Source organism: Apaloderma vittatum, unplaced genomic scaffold, assembly GCF_000703405.1.
Source record: "Apaloderma vittatum isolate BGI_N311 unplaced genomic scaffold, ASM70340v1 scaffold14846, whole genome shotgun sequence".
Taxonomy (NCBI): domain Eukaryota; kingdom Metazoa; phylum Chordata; class Aves; order Trogoniformes; family Trogonidae; genus Apaloderma; species Apaloderma vittatum.
The window spans coordinates 1-287 of NW_009720131.1; the positions used below are offsets into that span (position 1 = coordinate 1).

Here is a 287-nt window from a genome sequence, read left to right on the forward strand (position 1 = left end):
CCTCCCGCGCCTTCCACAACCAGAGCGCGAAGGTGCGAGAAGACTCCATGCTTTTCTCCGATGACATTTTCACCATTGAGCCAGTGGTAAGCAATAGCTGAGAACCCCCCCTTCCTCCTCCTCCTCCTCTTCCCTGAACGAGGTCACTCGGCAGATCCCCGCATCAGCTGGCTGGATGTGCCGAGGGAGAAGACATCAGGTTTGTAGTGAGGCTGGCAGAGCTCGTTGCAAAAAGTCTCTGAGCAACAGGCTCTGCCAAAGGGGTGGGGAATTAAAAGCACTGGCGG

At 56.4% G+C, this 287-nt stretch overlaps 1 protein-coding gene across 1 annotated transcript in view; it reads left to right on the forward strand.

The window, feature by feature from the left end:
- Window positions 1-3: 3 nt before the first annotated feature.
- The window catches only part of LOC104275067 (hydrocephalus-inducing protein homolog), a gene marked incomplete at both ends in the record, with an annotated part of 34,121 nt that continues 33,837 nt past the window's right edge, over window positions 4-287 (forward strand). The window contains one exon of the mRNA XM_009870910.1: window positions 4-86. Within this exon, the coding sequence (XP_009869212.1) occupies window positions 4-86 (83 nt within the window). The remainder of the gene's footprint in view (window positions 87-287) is intronic.